At 36.3% G+C, this 21,403-nt stretch overlaps 2 protein-coding genes across 5 annotated transcripts in view; one reads left to right on the top strand and one right to left on the bottom strand.

The window, feature by feature from the left end:
- LOC137034013 (coiled-coil domain-containing protein 158-like) overlaps nt 1-13,318 on the top strand; it is an 18,299-nt gene extending 4,981 nt beyond the window's left edge. For 2 of the 4 annotated variants that reach the window (XM_067406575.1, XM_067406574.1), the window contains exons 3-14: nt 1,702-1,939; nt 2,219-2,387; nt 3,760-3,912; nt 4,958-5,070; nt 9,192-9,350; nt 9,442-9,534; nt 9,645-9,752; nt 9,843-9,976; nt 10,119-10,181; nt 10,405-10,463; nt 10,567-10,725; nt 10,882-11,303. In XM_067406575.1, the coding sequence (XP_067262676.1) occupies nt 1,817-1,939; nt 2,219-2,387; nt 3,760-3,912; nt 4,958-5,070; nt 9,192-9,350; nt 9,442-9,534; nt 9,645-9,752; nt 9,843-9,976; nt 10,119-10,181; nt 10,405-10,463; nt 10,567-10,725; nt 10,882-10,946 (1,398 nt within the window). In that variant the 5' untranslated portion in view covers nt 1,702-1,816 and the 3' untranslated portion in view covers nt 10,947-11,303. Of the gene's footprint in view, nt 1-1,701; nt 1,940-2,218; nt 2,388-3,759; nt 3,913-4,957; nt 5,071-9,191; nt 9,351-9,441; nt 9,535-9,644; nt 9,753-9,842; nt 9,977-10,118; nt 10,182-10,404; nt 10,464-10,566; nt 10,726-10,881; nt 11,304-13,248 lie in introns of those variants that run through there. The other 2 variants (XM_067406576.1, XM_067406577.1) reach the window with 2 other exon arrangements.
- On the bottom strand, nt 13,226-17,627 carry zgc:158260 (uncharacterized protein LOC571389 homolog). Its single transcript, XM_067408251.1, has 8 exons — nt 17,497-17,627; nt 16,705-17,077; nt 14,505-14,656; nt 14,119-14,299; nt 13,841-14,020; nt 13,644-13,739; nt 13,444-13,557; nt 13,226-13,312 (listed from the first exon to the last, which is right to left on the bottom strand). The coding sequence occupies exons 1-8, from the start codon at nt 17,538-17,540 to the stop codon at nt 13,226-13,228; spliced, it is 1,227 nt and encodes a 408-aa protein (XP_067264352.1). The 5' UTR covers nt 17,541-17,627.
- Nucleotides 17,628-21,403: the final 3,776 nt, after the last annotated feature.

The raw sequence follows: 21,403 nt of genomic DNA on the forward strand, positions 1-21,403 counted from the left end.
CTCGCTCCTGCTCTGCTTCATACTACAGTAACATTAATAATCGCATCCATGAACATGATTTCTTCCAGACTCCAATCCCAATTCTTTTGCACCGTCCGTTGAGATGGAGACCACATGTCCCAAGATTCCGCTCTAAAACGTGACGTCATCAAGCTACGACTTTTTGAATAGGCCTCTAGTGACATCTAGCGGACAGAAATGATTACATATTGCACCTTTAATTAGGGCTGTCGCGGTTAAGGAATTTCCCTTGCGGTATTTTTGAGTGGCTCAATAGCGCGATATGCGGTATTACCGCCATATATATATATATATATATATATATATATATATATATATATATATATATATATATATATATATATGAGAGAGAGAGAGAGATCATATTCAATAACGAAACTAAAAAGAGCATTGAAGTAAAGAGAATGTCAAAATAAGGGTCTACAAAACAGAACATAAACCTGACAATAAGATGGTAGAGCTGTTGTATGTATAATAGTTAGTTCCGATCATCGAATCTGACTAAACAAGACTTTCTGCTGATATTTCACGAGTATAAGCAGAACTAACGTTACTCATCTCTGCGCGTTCTAGACGGGCTGTCAGTCAGTGCAGTTACATTGTTATGACACAAGGTGGCGGCAAGGGACTGTTTTTGAGTCTTTAAACCGTTCATTCAACTGCACGTTCAAAAACGAAGATTCATTCCAAGAGAGATGAAATGAAACAAGCTGTTGAAATCATTTTAATTTTGAGCGGAACTTTATAAGGCTCAGCTGACCAGTAGTGCTTCAATGCTAAGGCAGAGATTTCGCTATCCTTGGACACGACAACTTTTTTTCACGAATATATCTCGGCCTGAAGGACAGACGCAGGTAATCGCACGCGCTCAGTCGATCTCTCTCACATTCACTGTCTGTTTAGGCTTGTTTAGTGCAAATCTACGGAGCCTCTGTACAAATCACCATGGTACACATTATGCTATCATTATTACCTTATTTAATATTTAGTACACGTGTATGAAGTGTAAAACGAGAAGGACATAGCCTTTAAAAAAATAGAAAACATGCAAATATCGCGGTTGCTGCGGTTTTTGCAGTGTTCTGCGGTTGGCTCTTAAAAAGCGCGGTATTACGAAATTGCGGTTATCGCGACAGCCCTACCTTTAATGACAGAATTTTCATTTTGGGGTGAACTAACCCTTTAATGTTATGAGATGAGAATACTTTTTTAAGGTTGAACCACTGTAGTCACATGGACTTTTTTAACAATGTCTTTACTACCTTTCTAGGCCTTGAAATTGGTTATGACATTGCTGTGTATAGGGAGGTCAGAAAGCTCTCAGATTTCATCAAAAATATCTTAAATTTGTGTTCTGAAGATGAACAAAGGTCTTACGACATAAGGTGAGTAATTAATGACAGAAATTTCATTTTTGGGTGAACGCTTTAACATAAACATGAATTTTCACAGAAATACCATAGGACACACAGCCTTTGACAAAAGATGCGTGAAGTGTTTTCTCCTCCCTTTTAAAACTTAAATTGTCTTTTTTCCTGATGTCTAAAACCCTTTCAGAACAGACCAGACCTGCTACGTCCCACCTGTTGAGAACCGCTGGTTGACCATTTGTTCTTCAGAGAATGTAGGGCAATGTGAGGCTTTCCAGTGCTTAAGTTTCAGTGTTATTATGTGATTCAGTTGGAGAGAAGGCATCTGCCAGCGTTGTTGAAGCAGTGTGAACCACAGCAGGTCCATGTCCAGCTGGAAGAGGTTCAGGGTCTGCTGAAGGCTATGAGGACAGAGAGATGACTGGATGATGAATGCAGAGCTGGAAAATACCATGCAGATTATCTCCGAGCACAGCTGCACTGTGGACATGCAACAATATTTGACTAACCAGATCGAGCACCTCAGAGGGGAGAATCAACAACTCAAGGTGGGGAAATTAGGGGAAGAATCTTTGAGTAGAATTTGTTCAACTAATTCACAATTTAGGATACCATGACTATTAGGTTGTTTCTGTTCAATGAATAAACCAGTTTTAGATTAAATTACCCCATTCATGGGCATTATTGGGAATGAATGGCTGGAACAGGAACTAGCTATGAAGATATATTACACAATTATTTCCTTTGATCCAAGCTGGGTGGTTTATATTGCACTTCTTCTCGTAACTGGCCTTTGCTTGTCATTCATATTCTTGTTGGTTTAACAGGCTGCGTTGAGACAGGCAGAGCTCAGACTCAGCACAATGGAGAGAGAGAAGGCCTGTCAGCAGGCTGCGCTCTCAGAAAAGACCTGCAATGTTGATCAGCTTACTTTAGAGAAACAGCAGATGACCGCTGAGCTGGGAATGCGGCATACGCAGCTTACCCAGCTGAAAGGTACATACACTGATTCATCTAAATGGCATCACAAAATGCAGACTGACTTTAAAAACTGCTTAAAGTACAGTGTCCCTAAAAATATTTGAACACTTAATTCTTGCATTTATTGTATTATTGCATACATTTGTTTGGCAGAAACAAAAACACAAACTAAGTGACATCTGCGTCAATGACACATACGTAGTATCCACGATAAAGAAAAGGAAAATTATTTTAAGGAAAATTTAAATTTAATAACTGTCATGTTGTGTAACAACAAAAAAAAGTAAGAACATATTCCTTACACCTTGATTACATTATTTCCACTTTTTGAAATGTGTTTTGCAAGGTTTTTTTTAACAAGTATCATGAATTATTAATTTACAAACGTTTTTGGGAGGGGAGTCTCTCCACATGACATGTTGTGTTACAACCTAACCTTGCTTCATTTAAAAAATCTCAAATTATCTGATATTTTAAAGTCCCCCTGTAGTCGGTAATTTTATCCCTTAAAACTCATCATTGATCACCAAAATCACATATTTAAATGTTTTTTTCCTTGGAATTCTACACCGTTGCCTCATTTTGTGTATGTCATTCTATGAATATGCAAATTAGCCCCACCACTCCACTCTTTGACATGATTGGTTACAAGGTAGTTTTTGATGTCAGAAAAACCAGCGATCTCAAACCATGTTTTTGTCTTTGGTTCACTGCAGTTTTAAGGAGAAAATACTCAGCAATGGTGTTGACTTATGAATTTGCACATGGTTTGTCTTGAAGCATATTAAAAACACCACATAGATATATAAGCAACATTAAAAACTTGATTTTTACCACAGGGGTCCTCCTATATGATTTTTTTTTCTGAATGTTTGGACCAGATAATTTGACAGTCAAAAGTTTTTCAATGTTTTTCAAATATTAATACAAGTATTTCAAGTATTAATACACTACTTTATGGTACTTTATTTATGATCAGTAAGTTTTTTTTTTGTTTTTTTTTTTCTATCCATCAAAGAAAAATATCTTGAAATAAATATATAACTGTTTGCACAAAATATTAAGCAGCACAGCTGTTTTCAACATTGATAATAATTGGAAATATATATTGAGTAGTAAATTAGAATGAACTCTGAAGTATCATGTAATACAGAAGACCGGAGTAATGATGACTTCTTTCAAAAGCATATTGCAACCCCAACTGACTTTTGATTGTATTGAATATTTTCTATGAAATAATAATAAAAGAGTATGCCAAACTACTGTAATTAGGATTAAAGCCTTTTCAAGCATTTTTCTTTTAATGAGATTTTTGTCTTCATTATGATGTCATCAGGACAGTGGCATCACCCTGACATTTTTGCCCTTTTCCCCAAAAATTAATCAGAGGGACAGGAAGCTTTGAAAGAGCATTTTGGCAGTAAGACCTGTGAGCTGGAACAACAGAACCTCAACCTCAGGACTCAGCTGAAGACAGTACGGGCAGAGCTGGCCCAGGCCAACAGTTGGTTGAGAGCACTGGAAGGAGCTGATGGTCATGGTACACACACACACACACACAAAATACTTTTGTTTATTTTGTTTGGTTGTTTATTTTTTTTAAATATTTTAAGGCTTCAGGTAGAGAAAAAAAAATACTAGTTTAAAATGAACAATGATCTTTTTTTAGCTGAGCATTCACATTCGCCCTCAGTAACCCCTGAGTATTTCAGAGATCAAAGCTTTGAGAAAAAATTTCAGGAAAATCCTAATTACACTTACATACAAATATAAGCATCCGTACCCATTCATAGCACTGCTGGAATTTAAAGTGAGGATGTTTTTATATCGACCACAGTGTTACCTCAGGAAAAACCAGACCTAGGCCAAGTGTATTTAAAATAAAAGGCGGAAGACCACACCCCACATTACTGGATTCATTTGCATTCTTTAGAGAGAGCCAGTGTGTGGCCATGGTTTTGTTGTTCTGCATTCTGGATAATGGCAGGAAGACGGCATACTGAGATTATAGATCTGCTCCATGCCCTCCTGCTGTTGCTATCCACTATGCACTTTTCCATCACATAATCTGCACAAAGTGTTCATTTTAACATTTATACAATGTTTTCAGCTGTTTGGCATCAGTGTCCTGAGACATTGTTAAAGAACATTTTTGTTTCTCGCTGTGTGCAGTGTTTGTGGGCTGTTACATAATGTAGCAATGATTTCTTAGGTCTGACCTCTGTAACTCTCCATTGTTTCATTTTGTTCTATTCAATTGTGAGAGGGACAGAATGGCAAAATGGTCTCATATGACGTAAGTTTCTGTTCATTGGTTCACTGGACAAAGTGTCTTTTGAAATGTAAACAATACATTAACAATATAGTCCAAGTTATTCTCTTGTGAACATGTGATGCAGCTGACATAACAACCTGAGTTCATTCTATTTAAATGTCAAACATTTCACAAATAGAGCGATACCTCAGTAATGCCTTGTACATAACATTCCTCTTTCAGGACAGTGAATTACTTGTATTTTTCAGAGTTTTATTCTTGGTATTTACTGTGGTTGAACTGATTGGAATGTGTTTTATATGTATTTCAGGCCTTAAGGTTGCTCTTGGGATGCAGAAACAGATCACTGCTAAAAGAGAGCAGATTGATTTTCTGCAAAGCCGAATTCAGCTGCTGGAGGAGATCATTGAGAAGCTCAAGATGGTGAAGTGCATCACAAATAACACAAATAACTGTATCTCGCATGAACACCCTGTTACTAAATAGTATGTGTATGTTATCTAAAAAGAGAAGGTGTCCAGACCCAAACTGTTTCAGACCAGTGCATATTTATGTATTTTCCAAATAATTAAAGGTGCTGTAAGCCAGGGGTCGGCAACCCAAAATGTTCAAAGAGCCTATTGGACCAAAAAAACAAATCTTTCTGGAGCCGCAAAAAATTAAAAGCCTCATATAAACCTTATATGAAGGCAACACAGGCTGTAAGTGTATATTAGCTATATTAGCCTACTATCAAAATGACTAAGTAGGCTACAAATACATAATGAGGTATTCTCGAAGTATATATTTAAAAACTGCCAAAAGCTACAGAAAAAAGAAGCAAATGGATAGGTGCAATTCACACAAACAGCTGAACTCCAGGCAGAGAAACATGGATTTGCAGTTATCATTTTGTGTCAAATTGTTGGATTTTGAGATAAAATCATTCCATATATATTGTATTGTTTGTTATATATTATGTTGACAAATCATCAGTTAAATATTTTCCATCTTATATTTTGCATAATTGGATGTTTTAAAATAAACACTGACAAAAACTATATGTTTTAGGGCTGGACAATATGACTATATATATATATATATATATATATATATATATATATATATATATATATATATATATATATATATATATATATATATATATATATATATATAATATATAATATATAATATATATATATATAATATATATAATATATATATATATATATATATAATATATAATATATATATATATAATATATATAATATATATATATATATATATATATATATTGATATAAGTGATTATGTGGATTTAAACCTACCTGTATTGTAGTTATATAAAATATTCACAGGCAGATTTGCTTTATGTAATGTTATTTCCCCGGCGTCAAATCAGGCACATATAAATGTCAGGAAACACGACTCCTGGCTACATGTCAATATCCATGGATTAGGTTTATTTGACAAGTTGTAAGAAACACTATCGTGTCCAACCTTTAGTTTAATTCGTTTGTTTTACTCGCGTTTTCGCAGTTTCCCCCATTAAATCGTCGATGCATACCCTCAGGCTATGACGCAAATCTTCGTTGACAGAAATGTTTGGAAAACGTTAAGAATGTTTGTGTCATGTTTGTCCTCCTACAGAAACCATATGAAAACAAAAAATATATCTTCCCCCTCCCCCCATCTTTTTCCATTTTCATACATTTTTGAAAAAGCTCCAGGGAGCCACTAGGGGGGGCGCTAAAGAGCTGCATGCAGCCGCTCTAAGCGATGTCACATGTTTTTAAGCCAAAACATTTTTTGTCACATACAGCAAACATCTCCTCACTATCCGCTAGCTGCCTGTCCCCTGAACACACTGTAAAAAAACGCAGTTTCTGTAGTCGCCACAAGCTCCGAAAACGGACACAAAAACAAACTGGTGCAGCCTGGACCACAAAACATAATAAACACGCTCCAGCCAATAACCGACAAGAATAACTTTAAATGTGCGTTCATGACTGTTTCAGGAAGCACGGAGGGGAGGAGGAGGAAGAGGAGGGAGGGTCTAGCTAGCCTCTGTTTTGTTTGACAACACTTCGAACGTCAACAGAAAGTTACTCCACCCAGGATCGCTTACAGCGCTTTTAACAATACCACTTGGGGGGAAAGTATGGCTTCAGATGTGTCAAAACACTATAAATTAAGTGGGGCTTTCTACCTCATTGTGTCTGCATTCTAAAAATGGTACTTATTTATATATATCTTGTTTCAGAAGTGAAACTGAAACAGTCTCCTTAAGCTTAAGATCAAGGGAAATCATTTTTATTGACTGTTAAGCACTTTTCTGTTTTCAAAAAGCACTGTCAGGGATAGTCCTCTCCCACCACTAATATGCATGAAATATTCATAGGTGAGGATTATCAGAAAGACAGTGGGAAATATGGCCTATATGTAGGTGTAACTTGCTCTGGTAGGCTTGTTTTAAATGAATTTGAATCATCTCTGAGAGACAGTTTCCAGGCAAATCACTGTTTTTGTAGTTGTTCAACAATTGTGGTTGTAAGTTTACAGTACATACACTTTGCAGAATCAGCAAAATGTTAGTAAATAAATGAATAAATAATAAGAGGGATCATAAAAATTTAATTTTGTTTTTAATGTAGTACTGCCCTACATAAGCTGAATCATAACATAACAGATGTTTACATACAGTTCCCAAAACAAAATAATAACTGAAAAGACACAAATTAGCCAGTTCAAAGGTTTCATTCTTAATACTGTGTCATTATACTGTGTCATTACCTGGATGATCCATGACTGTTTTTATGGTTTGTGATAGTTGTTAATGAGTCATTTATTTGTCCTAAGTTTGTAGTTAAACTATAAACTGTTCACAAAAATCCTCCAGGTCCTGCATCTTTAAACTATTTCCAACAGTGATTATGATTTTGAGATCCATCTTTTCACACTGAGGACAACTGAGAAACTCATACACAAATACACTGCCCAGCCGTTTGGATTTTAATAGGCAAATACTTCAAAATCTATGAATGGATCATTATTACAGTGATTATTCTCTTTCTAGCATGTTTTATGTTTGACAACGGTTCTTTTAACTCTAAAAGATGGAGTTTGTAGCTTTTAAACAACCATGTAGGAAGATACATCATGACCATATTCCAGAATAAAGGCCCCGGTATACTTCAAACGAAAACGAAGAACGAACTGATGTGACGTCATTTCAAACAAAATCAGGCCAAAACGAAGTTCGTTTTGTGTTCTTTTTGGAAGTTCGAAACGGCTTGCCAAAGCAAACTTTCAGGGAAAGTTCGCTCCAGCTGCAAAACACCTTCGTACAACCATTAGTCAGTGACGATAACGTAATAGGAGGTGTGCGCCGAGGCTCCGCCTTCTCTCGCGTGGGACGCGTCTCTGACTCATTTCATGTGTTTGAGTTCGTCGAGGTAAGATCCCCGCTGGTGAAAACATGAACACACAGGATAGCCGCTTTATAGTACAAAATGAAGTTGTGCAATTACAGTATATCGCTGGTCACGCATTTTTAACTTCGTAAACAAAGAACAAAAAAGAACTTTGTTTGAAGTATACCAGGGCCTTAGCAATGCCAATATTCATCAGGGTTACAACTGAAAAAATTGTTCAGAGAGCATGAAGAATCATTTTCAGACATGAATTGGCACCTCTGAGTCCTGACCTTAACCTCAGTGTAAGTTTTTGGGATGTGCTGAAGTAGACTTTACAGAGTGCTTGACTCTTGCATTGTCAATACAAGATCTTGACCAAAAATGTATGCACCTCTCGATGGAAATAACATCACAACATTTATTTCCATTGAGAGGTGCGTTATTTTTTGGAATATGGTCCTGATGTATCTTCCTACATGGTTGTTTAAGAAAAGAAAAGCTACACACTCCATCTTTTAGGGTTAAAAGAACCGTTGACAAACATAAAACATGCTAGGAAGATAATAGTCACTGAAATAATAATCCATCTATAGACTCTTAAGTATTTGCACATTAAAATCCAAACAGCGACTTTTTTTTCTGGCCGGGCACTGTATTACAAAAGCTGCAAATATTCAGCAATATGCTCAAGAAGGAAACAGGATGCATTAAGAGCTGCGGAGTATACGCTTTTGAACAGTATCGTTGGTGTAACTTGTTTTTATTAGGGGCCAAGCACCAAAGGTGCATACGCACCTATTGTAATTGTTAGTGTTCTTATTATTATTCTCTGGAAGTCTATTGCAGCCCATAAAAGTTCTGAGATCCGTCATGAAAATCTTTCTGCCATTTTGGCCATTGCTCAGATTTTCTTGATAATTGAACCGGAGCATCTTCACACAGTGCTGACAAAAAAAAATATGGAATTCAAGTTGATTCATCAAACCGTTCTTGAATAAGATGACTTAGCAGATGACTATTGCAGCACAACAAATATCAACTGTCCCAAAGTATTTTTTTGCATAGTCCAAAGAGTTAATAATTTTCTTTTTATGTATGTTTTCCTTTTTATGCATGTACATATAAATGTGTGTTTGTGTGTCCTAGGAGAAGCATCGTCAGGCATTGCTGGTTAAGAGACAAACACAAGAGCTAGTGTCGGAGAGGGAGAGCAGGAGAAGACTGGAGTCAGAAGTGGAGGCACTTTGCTCACAAGAGCAAAAACTCAAAGGCAAAGCGGAGAGACTGGAATCAGCTTTATTCAAGGTGTCTGACAGTGTTCATGTTAATCAGAGGCGTATTCCAAATAGAGCAGATGACTGACATTCAGATAATTAAAACGATGTATACTGTACAGATGTCTGAGAGTTTTGCTGAATGCCAAGACTTTATTCAGAAGCAGGAACAGGAGTTTATGAGGCTGAAACTGCATCATACTTTAGATATAAAGGTAAAATATTGACAAATTTGCTGTAATAGTAATTAATTGATTTCACCTTATGTTCAAATTGTATTATTCTCTTGTTGTTATGCTATTTCAACCTGTATGTTTTTGGTCAGGAATTGCAAAGCCAGAACTGGCGTAACGTCCCCAGATCTCCAGTCAGCAGCCGTACCCTACAGACTCATCTTCCCATCACTCAGCATATCATTAATGGCCTAATGGAGGTATGAAAAAGCCTTGCTAACCACCCACACACTCAAATATCTGAACTGACAGGATGTCCTGGAACAAATTTCTCTCTGGAATCTTTCCAGATGAGAGTATGTGACCCTATTGTACAGCTGAAGAACACTGGAAGAGAGCTGCATGGTGGGATTATTGAAGATCAAGGACCACACACTAGTACGAGCTTCAGGAGGAGACCCGAGGAAGACCGCAAATCTAGACAGTGAGTCACATTCATAAAAAGCCTTTACAGAGTAAAATACCTGAGGGAAGACCACGGCATCAGGGAATGAAGGAGGTGAGGAAATTGCATACAGCTAGAGTTTTGTGAATCACTCAAGTGTTATTTATCGTTTTCATTGCAGACCTACAGAAACTAAAGATGCAGAATGTACCACATGGCCAGTTGGGAGAATAACCAGTTACAGGTAAGAGGAAAGTCCACTTACAAGTAGTTCCATGTCATCTAACCACACATGCATGGATGCTTGCATCAGATGAAGGTGTTTTCAGGCCAGGTGAAGATGTTTCATAACATTTAAGTGTTTCTCTGCAGTGATTAATGCTTATTCTCCACTCTCTGAGTCAAGAGTTAGTGCTCTGAGACACATTTAATGCATGTGCTGCTTGTGTTGCATGTGTGCTTTGCAGTGAGCTCAGAACTGCTGGACCTTATAAGCAGGATTGCAACAGCCCTTTATCAGCTGACAGTGAGTCTTTGTGCCACTACTCTGATCAATGATGGAAAAACGAATTAACTGATCTTTGCTAATATGGAAAAATACATAAATATAATAAAATGTCTCTTGACAGATAATGCAGTACGTTTTAGATTGGGCCAGATGTGCTATTCCCGCTCTGCTCGTGTGGCAGGATGCAGGTCTCCTGTGCACCTTCTACTCACTTCTGATCTTCCTGCTGACAGAAACTATTGCCTGGAGATGGAGCACCCTGCCAACGCTAATCAGATATGTAAGCTTAACATCAAACACAATTAGAGCCGTTTTATGAAAATTAAACAGGATTTATTTAACAGTGCCAATGATTTAATTGGTTTACTGTATGTTGTAAATCACATCGAGTGATTTAACTGATTATAAAGTAGGACGTTTATTGGTCTTTTATCAGCTGCCAACAATCAAGATGAGCTCAAAGGACAGGAATTGCAGAAAAGCAAGCTGGACAGACCGTAGAACTTACTGAAGGATCTTCAATTGAAGGATGATGGTCAGAATGAGACTATTTTTGTTTATTTTATAGTCTCAAGAGGTGTGTTTGACTTTGACTGTGGCTGGCCTTACTGATCAGTGAGATTTGCTGCTTAAAGTTGGGGGAGAAGTTACGGATCCGTCGGACACTTTCTGCCTTCTGAAGTGATGCTTGCACAGTGTTAGATTAGATATTATGTTTGTCAGATAAACAGATGTTTGTTTTTTTTAAATGTCGCAATCAGAAACACTTTTCATTCAGTAGGTTATGTGCTGCTTAAAGGGTTAGTTCACCCAAAATTGAAATTTCTGTCGTTAATTACTCACCCTCATGTCGATCCACACCCGCAAGACCTTCGTTCATCTTCAGAACACAAATTAAGATATTTTTGATGACAACTGAGGTTTTTTATCTCCCATAAAAAGCAACGAAATTACTACATTCAAGGTCCAGAGAAGTAGTAAAGACGTTGTTAAAATAGTGGACGTGACTACAGTGGTTCAATATTAAATGTTATGAAGCGATGAGAATACTTTTTATGCTCAAAAACAAAAGAAAAATAATGACTTTATTCAACAATTTTTCCTCTTCCCTGTCAGTCTGCTACACAGTTGATGCAGTGAACAGTGCAGAGCTTCAGTGATCTATGTCAGAACGCAGACTCTGTATTGGCCGGCTCCTGCGTCAGCATCACATGCATGTGTCGTGGTGCTTACGTGAACAGCCTTGGCCAATACTGAGCCAGCTTTTGGACGTAAGCACGGAATCTCTGCACTGTTCACTGCATAGCAGACTGACAGGGAAGAGGAAAAATTGTTGAATAAAGTCATTATTTTTCTTTTGTTTTTGAGCATAAAAAGTATTCTCATCGCTTCATAACATTAAGGTTGAACCACTGTAGTCACGTTGACAATTTTAACAATGTCTTTACTACCTTTCTGGGCCTTGAATGTGGTAGTAATTTTGATGCTTTCTATGAAAGATAAAAAAAAAATGGAAAAAATATCTTAATTTGTGCTCTGAAGATGAACGAAGGTCTTGCGGGTTTAGAATGACATGAATGGTGAGTAAAAAATGACAGAAATGTAATTTTTGGGTGAACTAACCCCTTTAATACAGCACCAATATGAACAAAAAAAAAATTTAAGATAAGTCTATATTATTAAAATACCAATAAAGTGAGGTCTGTATTATTTAAATCACATTTATTAGTTTAATAAACATGACACACTACAACATTAAGATTGCATGAGTTTTTACTGTTATAAAAAAAGATTTGTTAGCATTAGTGGAACTGAAAGTTCCAGAATAAACATGAAATGCAGGTCATTGCTGTCATCAGTGAATCAAGCCTATTGTGAAATAGCAGTGTTGTCAACAGAGCTGTACAGCCACTCTTGAGAAGCCAAGCTGACTCGGCAAGATTACTGCTCTTGAATCACTGTCACAGTACTTTGCCATTTCTAACCACTGCTTCAGTCTGCAGCACCGCATGAAGTTGAATATATATGTTCAATAATGATTGACTCTTCACTAGGCCCAACTTCAGAATATTAATACTTGCCAATTCTACCTTAGAAACTGTTGCCATTTACCATTTTTAACTGCCAGAAAAAAATTGATTCATTCAGCCCATATTATAAGAATATCCAGTCGGTTTTTACCACTTTATGATGCCCCTCATAGAAAATCACCTATTCATTCCTATGGGATATTCTGTAAAGCTAGTCTGAGTTAGCAGCATTTTGTCATAAAGGGCCAGGAAAACGGAACGAGGAAGCATTTCTCTGCCTAATTGTTGATGAAGATCTAAATCCAAATATTTAGATTTTAATAAAGAATTATAAAAACTACTGGCATGCAGCTGAAGCACACACTAGAAGACTATGTAGAACTTAGAAAGTGCAGCTCATTAGCAAGGCAGAATGCATACAGGCAGACTTCAGGCTGTTTACCTAAAAATTCTTAGAAAGCCCTTGTAAGTCCCACCAGGATGCTGAGAACAACAGTGTTTGTTTTTCAGTTTACGTTTTATGAATGAATGAATAAAACTAGAGGAAGGGAAAACCATGCCAAACCCACCCTTTTCTTCCACTTCTTTTTTCTTTTTGATCATGAAATAACAGTATAAAGGAATCTGCTGGGGGGTAAAATGTACCTTTTAAACTTAAATTGTAGTTTGGGGAACTGCATTTAGCAGCTGACACATGAATGTGTGAAGTAATGTTCAATAAAACAACATAAGGGAATATTGTTTAAGAGTTTAATGCACAGCTCTCCCTGTAGATGATGATGTGGAGCTTCTGATCCTGTTCTTCTGTTCATCTTCAGAGAATACAGCACTGAGAAACTACACAAGGACATGAATAAAAATAGTTTATTATTATATAATTAATTTGTCTAAGTACATGAAATGTATATTTCAAATTTAAACTCATAAAATATTTTTTCAGTTGAATATGAATTACTCTGTTGTATTACCCTTGGCATTCTCACTCCCTTTTTGATAATGAACTCTCTGAATGCCTGAAGGCCGTGAATCTGCTTCAGCTCCTTATCATAGATGACAGGAAAATATGAATGGAACTCCAGCAACTAAATGGAGATCAACCTGGTTTGCATCATCATCAGCTGTCACGTTATTTGCTCTTTTTATACCTAGTAGATGCAATAAAAGTCACCTGCTCGCTCAGCTGTTCCTCAAAGTCCAGACTCCCTGTGATCTCTGCCAAGGCTTGAGGATCATTGGCAGCCTGGGGTCTCTTGGGTTTGTAAGCCTGTTGTACAAACATAGAAGAGACTTGTTAATCCATAATCACAAACTTTTGGGTAGACACCACAAAATGTATGCATTAAGTACAAAAACAATGTCTCCAACCTGAGTTAACTCCTTAACACGCTGATCTTTATGACTTTCCTCTACAGAGCTATGGAGTTTTGCTCTAGTTTGATTGGGATCAGTCATTTTGATAGGTAAGGTCACAGAGAGTTTCTTCTCATAGTCACTCTTAAACAGGTCCAAGATGGTTGACTCTGTCAGATCGTTGGTCTCTCCATCCTGAGAAAACATTCAAAGAAGAAATAACCATTTAGGCTTCATATCTAACAGTCTTAACTTCTGATTAGTACTTTAATGTGTACATGATAAAATATTACCAGTGAAGTAATCCATTCACAAAAGAGCTTGATGATTATCTGCTTGTCTTCTTCTTGGGACACGGAGTGCAAGTGTTTTACACTCGTCGTCTGATCTTCTTTGACACCTAGTGTTCCTTTGAGTCTCTGCCATTTATAGGGATTTCTTGGTCTGGCATCTTTACATTTCTCTCTTGGAGGTCTTGGGAAGTTTAGGAAGAGTATCAGGAATGGTATTATTATATATGTACAGTAACAAACTTCTGTAATGTCTACCACCAAAAGAAATTTGACATTAAAATGGGAATACTGTTTTTAACCTTACACTGTGACCAGTCCCATTCCAAATTCAATGGGATCAGAACCAAAGCCAGCAACATTTAAAAAGAAGAAGAAAGGAAAATCACTTGATGGTGATGGATGGTTCTGTTGTCTCTGGAGTTGAGAATTGTGCTCTGTTTTCTTCTAGATGTTCCATTTTCTTTGTTGGAGAGGTTATGGACAATTCTTCCTTTATGCACATATCAGGATCCAGGACAAACAACACCTGATCAAATAACTGTTGGAAAAAGTTGAAGTTTGGAGGAATTTTCTATATTGTACATTGCAATTAATATTCCTCAATGTATTCTTTTTTTCTTCATCATCTTTCATATTTAAAGCTGCTGTTAGAGATTTCTGCGCCACTAGCAGCACCAAATGAAATCACAAAACTGTTTCCAAACAGGTTTCCCAAACTCTCCCACAGCTTCCAGTGGACTGTTTTAACATCTCAAGAACTTGTAAGTCATCATTGTTGGGTAATCGTCTAAGTTATAATGGTGAATGGGAGACCATAACAAATTTATTTTATGTGTTCCTGTTTGCTCAAAAAACAGAAAAAGAATTACTACCTAAGCAGAATTGATAGAGTATTAAAGGGTTAGTTCATCCAAAAATGAAAATAATGTCATTAATTACTCATCCTCATGTCGTTCTACAACCCTAAGACCTTCATTCATCTTTGGAACACAAATTAAGATATTTTTGATTAAATCCGATGGCTCAGTGAGGCCTGCATAGACAGCAATGGTACTGTCAAGATCCATAAAGGTACTAAAACATTTAAATCAGTTCATGTGAGTAAAGTGGTTCAATGTCAATATTATAAAGCGATTAGAATATTTTTTGTGCACCAAAAAGACAATATAATGACTTTTTAACAATATCTAATGATGGGCGATTTCATAACACTGCTTCTTGAAGCTTAATACGAGCTTTACGAATCAAATCAATGAATCGGAGCACCAAAGTCACGTGATTTCAGCAGTTTGGTGGTTTTATACACAATCCGAATCACTGATTTGACTCAAAAGATTCATAACGCTCTGAAGCAGTGTTTTGAAATCGGCCATCACTAGATATTGTTAAAAAGCAATTTTGGGTTGTTTTTTTTTTGGCACACATAAAATATTCTCGTCACTTTATAATATTAAGATAGAACCACTGTACTAACATGAACTGATTTAAATATGTTTTTAGTACCTTTATGGATCTTGAGACAGGAAGTACCATTGCCGTCTATGCACGCCTCACTGAGCCATCGGATTTAATCAAAAATATCTTAATTTGTGTTCCGAAGATTAACGAAGGTTTTACGGTTGTAGAACGACATGAGGGTGAGTAATTAATGATATTGATATAATTAATGATTTTTGTGTGTGTGTGTGTGTGTGGTTTAATATGAGGGTAAAATAACATAACGTACCGCTCAAAGGATTAAACAATAAACTGACACAAAGACATTTGAATATGTGTATACGATCCTCCTTCCGCACATTTGTAATGTAAACACTACTAACTCGATACTTCCGCCGACGTCAACGTGACCTTTTCAACGTAATTGCGTATTACGTGACGTCACGAACGCGCATCGGAGAAAAGAGCAAGGTCAGCATTTGTGCTTATAAAACTTAAACTTTTTTAATTATTATTTTTTAAATGACCAATCGTTTCGTTAGATAAGACCCTTATTCATCGTCTGGTGTCGTTTAAAGCCCTTTGAAGCTGCCATTTGGACCTTCAACCGTTTGGTGCCCATTGAAATGAATGATATGGAGAAAAAATCCTAGAATGTTTACATCAAAAACCTTAATTTCTTTTCGACTGAAGAAAGAAAGACATGGACATCTTGGATGACATGGGGGTGAGTAAATTATCAGCAAAAGTTTATTTAAAAGTGAACTAATCATTTAATTATACTGTTCGTTGCATTAAAAAATAGCCTATATATTAAAAACTTTTAAAGATTCTAAATATTCAAATAGTTTCTAGATTCATAAAGGCTCCCACGCCACTGGCAGAGACGCGCTTCGGTGTCGACTGAATGGCTAAGACGCGCGGGCCGTGTTTCGGTTCATTTTTTGCTGTTTACATCCTCTTGGACCGTCACAAATACAGGCGGGTGCCGTTTCTCAAAATGCTACATACTTCAGAGATATCTGTCAGGTAGGCCTAATAATAGAGACATTTTAGAAGCGTATTTTAAAATTCATGAACAGCGACTTTAACATGAAGTGTATTTCCATGTTGTGCAGTCATGTCGACAACATTTAAATGTGGTATTACCTCTGGAGTCATACCGCTCTCCAGATGTGGATATAGGGCCAGAGGGTGTTGTCTGAGTTTGTGCTCGACAGCATCAATGAACTCACGCTGCGCTTGACTCTGGGGATTCTGCTTTGAGTAACACGCTTGATATTTACTCAGTCTCTTCTGCGGGAACTTCACTGAACAAGCGTGGCTCGGCATCCCAAAGAGCGCAGGGGAGGGTCCACACTTAGACTGGGTGAAGAGCTCTTCATTCACTGTCGGGTAACCATCTCTAAAATCATCCAGGCCCGGGGACAAAAAACGCCATTTGCGACTATCTAATGCCCCAGATAACTGTTGCTTTTGCCTTAGATCCCTGAGATATTTAGTCTTTAGTCGTTCCTTAAACCTGAACACAAAGACAAGAGTTGTGGTCATTTCATGTTATGCAGTGCCAGATGAGCTCTGTAAAATATCTTATGTTGAAATGTGAAGTAAAAAGGGCACAGAATATGTTTACAACTTAATGGAAATGGCAAGAAAATGAACAAACAAGACTGAACCTCGAGCTATTCCTCAATGAGTTACTGATAATTAGCTTATTAGGGCTCAACTTGAAGTTATAAAATGAATATTCCGCGGAATAAACGTTTTTATTAAAAAGTCTAAAAAGAGAAAAAATAAATAACGCCTGCTGGAATGTGCCAGTTTTTCATGTTAGAAGTTAGTATTTAGTTTAAAAAAAATACATTTTAGTTACATAAGTAACTAATTTTGCAACAAAAGGAAAAATATAGAATAATTGCTGTCGCAAAGTGTGCAACTTACCAGGGAAACTTAGTGTTTTCCACTTGTCCAGTTTTGAAAGACATTTTGCTTGTCTCAGTGCTTCTATATTATATTTAAAACGATTCGTTTTCTACCAAATGTGTCTTATAAATTAGAAACACAACGTTGTTATCACAATGTTTGGAAGTCACGGTAAAATTTGGACACTAGAGTGAGGTGCGTTGGTTTGGTTGCTATGGCAGCACAACAGACTGGCGCTCTGGTACTTGTAGTTTTAGTGAGTACTGAGGATGAGGGGCGTGTTTAAACCACAAGAGGGAGCTTGGTGATAATATTGCAGATGCAATATGTAGTACAGCTGATTTGACCAAACGCTTATTAATAGAATAAACATTTTAATTGAAGAACCTGTACCTAAAAAAACACGACTGTCGCTATATTTTAAATCTATTAGACTATTTTTTATTTTATTTTAATTTTATTTTTAATTTTTCAAAAAATGTATTTTTGAATGCTCATCCTATGAGAGTAACTGCAAAGTTGATATAAATGTACTGATTTATTCATTATCATTAATATTATCAGTCTAAAAACACCTCCTTTAAACACAATGCCCACTTAGTGCAAAGAACAGGAAGAGAAGACACTGGAAATGTGTTTTACCTTCGAGATATGCTTGACTTACTTCCTGCATGAATGATTTACTCTTAACAGGATGTGGAAACAGAACTTTCTTTTGGCACCATTGAATTGTGTTGTTCCAACCTCCCAGATATCATTAAACTAATGATCCATCAGTTCGGTCGAGCTGGACAAAATAAGTTAAAAATAATTCAGTAACCGTGTTCAAACTGGACACATGATGGTCTGAGGAGACAGTTAATGACTGTGGGGAGGCACAGAGGATGCCCTATTCTTCAGGCTGTTTAGTGTTGTTTATGAAACATCTGGATTGTTAAAGAGGAAAAATACTGTCAGGCTATTCCAAACATTACAATAATGTTCTCTGGATGAGATTTAAATGTTCCATGGAGAACACCCTTAATTAAAGCTTTCTCATTTAATCAGCTTTAGACGTTTAGAAGTACAGTACTGCGCTGCTGTTAGAAATCATCAATGCAGTGGGTCAGCTGATATTTTGAAATATGGAAATAAGTGTTCTGGGAGTGGAGAATCATAAGAATGAATAACATGAATCTGAGCTAGCTGGAACCCAGAAAGCGCTTAAGCAGAATTTTTTATTCATTTTTATTCCTACTGTGTTCCACATGCCCTGCATCAGAGGATCTTCTTACATGTAGCTGTTCTGAGGTTAAACTTCACATACTCCCTTAAAAGAAAGGTTCTTTATTGCACTCTAAAAAATGCTAGGTTAAAAACAACTCAAATTGGGTTGAAAATGGACAAACCCAGCAATTGGGTTGTTTTAACCCAGCGGTTGGGTTAAATGTTTGCCCAACCTGCTGAGTAGTTTTATTTAACTCAACTATTGTTTAAAAATTACTGTATTGCTTAATTAAAATTAACCCAAAGTATGTTGGAAATGAAAATTTATTAATGTTCAATGAATAATTATTAAACAATAAACATTTATTAAATTGCCTATTAATAAATTTATATTAATAAACTATTAAATTTATACTAATAAAATATTAAAGCTTATTAATAAACATTCACCTTTTGTCTATTATTGTTGTCTCTAATTGCATCTTTAATTTCCCAACTATTTTGGGTTCATTTTAAGCTAGCCATATAGTTGGTTTAAATAAAACTACCCAGCAGGTTGGGCAAACATTTAACCCAGCAGGGGTTAAAACAGCCCAATCGCTGGGTTTGTCCATTTTCAACCCAACTTGGGTTGTTTTTAACCCAGCATTTTTTAGAGTGTGGCATCTATAGTTTAATGAGGAACGTCTAACATCCATGGAAACTCTCCGTTGCACAAAAGGTTCCTTAAAGAGGAAAAAGTTTCTTTAAAATGTTCTCCACACTACGAAAAAAATGGTTATTAATGGTTTGGAATCATTTTTAAAAGTGTAGAGCTCATATCCCACTAAACATAAAAATATTTAACAAATTACGTTGACTTTTTTTTCTGAACTTTCTCTTATAGTGACAGCGTAGCTTCCAGTAGCTGATAAGGAGTTTATAGGTTAATCAAAACTCCCTTTCCCTTCCCAACTAAAATGAATGAGTAAGGCTGATTAAGTTCATGTAAGCTCATCTTGCTTTCTGCAGTAATGTGATACGTGTGCGTGGCACCTACAATGAGAACTCTTTTAAACATGAGCAAACGAAAATGAATTTAAATCCAGCGTATTTGTTCTGCACACATTTACAGTAAAACAAACTTCACAGACTGTTCACAATTAACGTGGTGGCGTGACTGCTTCCAGGAATCCGTGTGTTTTGAGGGTGTAGCCCGGTGACTCCTATACAGCCAGCAAGGAGTTGAACATTAGATCAGAATCAGATCCCTTTGACTTCATAGTTTATTCATCTGTTTTAACATGCACACCTCCAACTGTTAACTCATTCCTTGAATGATCTCATGTAAAACCAAAATAAGCATCAAAATAACTATGTACACCACACTCTGTGAAGAACCTCTATATCCATGAATGTATATATATCCTCTATATCCTCTATTTCCGAATGTATCAAATAAAAATCACGAAAATATTAAGCAGTACAACTGTTGTTTTATCCAGTTACTCATCAACATATTAGAATGATTTCTGAAGGATCATGTGACACTGAAGACTGGAGTAATGGTGCTGAAAATTCAGCTTTGTCATCCCAGGAATCAATTACATTTTAAAATGTGTTCAAATAGAAAACAGTTATTTTAAATTGTAATAATAATTAAAAATATTACTGTTTTTACTGGACAAATAAATGCAGCCTTGGCTTTTGAAGGACAGTGTACATTAATTGATCCTTGGTGATTAATTAAGTTTTTCATTACAGAAGTCAAATGTGTAAAATGTCTTTAAAAAAGAAATGCTGGAGCAGCAATTTGACTGTGGAAATTTTCCCCTGAGTGGGAAGTTTCTTGCATTAGCAGAGACTCAGGAGAAATAAGCCAAACAGAAGACACAGAAGAACGCTGGTAATTGTTTACAGAGTAATTTTCCCCAGGGTTCACTGCTGCTGCTGAGACAGGTAGAAGTGGAATTTCCTCAGAGTCGTTTATCAGTATTTATCAGAGCATGTGATGTGCCAGAATCTGGGGAGCTCAGTTTCCCACAAAGGACAAATGCCTTATGTAAGTTTTGAGACAAAGCACACAAAGGAGGAATGCTCCCTTTGATGGCCTGTCTGCTATGGACAGAAAATTCAGAATAAATGTCAGCGTGTAGACAATTTCACTTCATTTTCACTCAGAAAAGAGACGTATTCTCTCCAAGGCTGCATTTATTTGACTGAAAATACAGTAAAATTGGTAACGCTTTACAATAAGGTTCATTAGTTAAACATTTTTTAATGTATTTACTATCATGAACTAACCATGAGCAATACATTTGTTACTGTATTGAAGCTGAAAATACAGCTGTTCATTGTTTGTTCATGTTAGTTCACAGTGCATTAACTAATGTTAACAAGATTTTAATAAAGTATTAATAAGTGTTGAAATTAACAAATATAAGTGCAGTTCATTATTAGTTCATGTTAACTAATGTATTTAACTAATGAACCTTATTGTAAAGTGTTACCGTAAAATCTGTAATATTATGAAAAATGGTTACAATTTAAAATAACTGTTATCTATTTTAAGATAGCATAATTTCTCCAGTCTTCAGTGTCACGTGATCCTTCAGAAATCCTTCATGCTGATTTGGAACTCAAAAAACATAAATCTCATAAATCTCTTATTAGTTGAAATATGATTAAACTTTGGCTGAAATTAAAAACACTTAACCAGCAAAAAACCTTCAAGGTCAGT

Source organism: Chanodichthys erythropterus, chromosome 13, assembly GCF_024489055.1.
Source record: "Chanodichthys erythropterus isolate Z2021 chromosome 13, ASM2448905v1, whole genome shotgun sequence".
Classification (NCBI taxonomy): Eukaryota; Metazoa; Chordata; class Actinopteri; order Cypriniformes; family Xenocyprididae; genus Chanodichthys; species Chanodichthys erythropterus.